Below are 2,500 nucleotides of genomic sequence, written 5' to 3'. Positions count from 1 at the left end.
AAAAGTACTGAAAACTGGAAATACTCTAGTAAAGTTTAAAAAAGAACTAAAAAAAAACAACAACAAAAAAACTCAAAATTTTACTTAATACAAGTATACAAGTACAGTTCTTGAGTAATTGTACTCAAGAACTGGTTATAAGTGGCTCCCAAACCAAACCTTTTAGTCTGTGACCAAAACTAGTGAAAATAGCAGAAACTACCTACGAGTTTTGTTATGTTATCTGACAGTGATATTAGTGTGTATACAGTATAGTATAAACGTGTGTGTGTGTGTGTGTGTGTGTGTGTGTGTGTGTGTGTGTGTGTGTGTGTGTGTGTGTGTGTGTGTGTGTGTGTGTGTGTGTTTTGGATCAGACAACGGAGACGAATGGTCTAAGGAGCAGCCGCCGATAGTCAACAGCAACCGCAGTAAGAACGCAGGCACACACACACACACACACACACCCACGCACGCACGCACGCACACGCACACACACACACACACACACACACACACACACACACACACACACACACACACACACACACACACACCCACGCACGCACGCACGCACGCACGCACGCGCACGCACACCACACACACACACACACACACACACACACACACACACACACACACACACACACACACACACACGCTAAGGCTGTCCCAGAACATTCGGGGTTTGAATGTTCGCTCGTTAGGGTTGGCACTCGAATCTTAATTAATGGGCTTGAACCATTCGTTTTTTTTTGTTTTTTTTATATTAAATACTGAAGCTCGAAGGTCCCCCCTTCACATGCACGCGTACATCTTTGTGCGTTTTGGGGTGGTTTTATGCCATTATATTCTCTCTTCATTAATATTATATATATATATATATATATATATTACACATTACACATATTACACATTTATAAGGATGGGTATCGTCAGTGGTGGAAAAAGTTACTCACATTTTTCACTTGAGTAGTATCAATACTGCATTGTCTGGTAATCTTGACTTGTTTACTTGAGTAAAAGTACAAAAGTATTGGCATCGAAATATACCAAAAGTAAAAGTACTCATTATGCAGAATGTCCCATTTCACAAGTTACCAGATGTGTAAAATGTATTCAAATCTTTTAGAAATAGCATCGCGACGCGTTGTGATCTTGTAGATCGGCTATTTTCAAATTCCGTTAGCCAAAGTTGAAAGAGGGCTGAAGTGGTTAGTGTATGTTTTGTAATAATAATCAAAATCTACGAAGTAACTAGCAAATACAGTTTTCAAATAAGTGTAGTGGAGTAAAGGTAAAAGTACTGAAAACTGGAAATACTCTAGTAAAGTTTAAAAAATAACTAAAAAAAACAACAACAAAAAAACAAAAAAATATGTAAGTATACAAGTACAGTTATTGAGTAATTGTACTCAAGAACTGGTTACTTTACACCAGTGGCTCCCAAACCAAACCTTTTAGTGTGTGACCCAAACTAGTGAAAATAGCAGATCTACAAGCTCACAACCTACGAGTTTTGTTATGATATCTGACAGTGATATTAGTGTGTATACAGTATAGTATAAACGTGTGTGTGTGTGTGTGTGTGTGTGTGTGTGTGTGTGTGTGTGTGTGTGTGTGTGTGTGTGTGTGTGTGTGTGTGTGTGTGTGTTTTGGATCAGACAACGGAGACGAGGATGAGTCTAAGGAGCTGGCCGCCGCTGACCTCGGGGTCTCTGACCGCTTGGATATAGTCAACAGCAACCGCAGTAAGAACGCACGCACACACACACGCACGCACGCACGCACGCACGCACGCACGCACGCACGCACGCACGCACGCACGCACGCACGCACGCACGCACGCACGCACGCACGCACGCACGCACACACACACACACACACACACACACACACACACACACACACACACACACACACACACAGTCACACATTTATCTGTCTACCAATTATAGACAGGTACACAGAGAGACCGACTAATTCCATTGTACACATAATTCAAGTGGGATGATATATGAGGGTGTGGATGGCTTTCTCAATGTCCTGGGTAGAGAGAAGCACTGCAGTGGTAATTCAACTAATTGTTTTAAATCGTTCTTAGTGCGTGCGTGCGTGCGTGCGTGCGTGCGTGCGTGCGTGCGTGCGTGCGTGCGTGCGTGCGTGCGTGCGTGCGTGCGTGCGTGCGTGCGTGCGTGCGTGCCTGCGCATGCCTGCGTGCCTGCGTGCGAGAGAGAGAGAGAGAGAGAAAGTAGAGAACTATAATAAACATTGTTTATAATAAAACATAAAACTATGATATTAACATTCTTTATAATAAAACTTGAAGCTATCATAAAGATTCTTTATAAGTCTGACTGTATGTCATATACATCCACGGTATAATACGATTTTTTTACCATGTAGTTTTGTGGTCCTATATATAGACATTCTAAAAAAAATTCCTGCAGGGGCCCTACGTAGTCTAAATTACATAATTACTGTACCTTTGTGTACTTTACTGTCGCACGCACGCACGCAA

General features: G+C 42.1%; 1 protein-coding gene across 1 annotated transcript in view; it reads left to right on the top strand.

The window, feature by feature from the left end:
- Positions 1 to 2,500, top strand: part of LOC306919738 (uncharacterized protein) — a gene marked incomplete at both ends in the record, with an annotated part of 23,402 nt that overhangs the window by 310 nt on the left and 20,592 nt on the right. Inside the window, one exon of the mRNA XM_079496291.1 lies at positions 1,644 to 1,730. Within this exon, the coding sequence (XP_079352417.1) occupies positions 1,644 to 1,730 (87 nt within the window). The remainder of the gene's footprint in view (positions 1 to 1,643; positions 1,731 to 2,500) is intronic.

This window comes from Electrona antarctica (assembly GCF_951216825.1).
Source record: "Electrona antarctica genome assembly, chromosome: 3".
In the NCBI taxonomy this organism is placed as follows: domain Eukaryota; kingdom Metazoa; phylum Chordata; class Actinopteri; order Myctophiformes; family Myctophidae; genus Electrona; species Electrona antarctica.
This window is presented reverse-complemented; position numbering and strand designations above follow the sequence as displayed.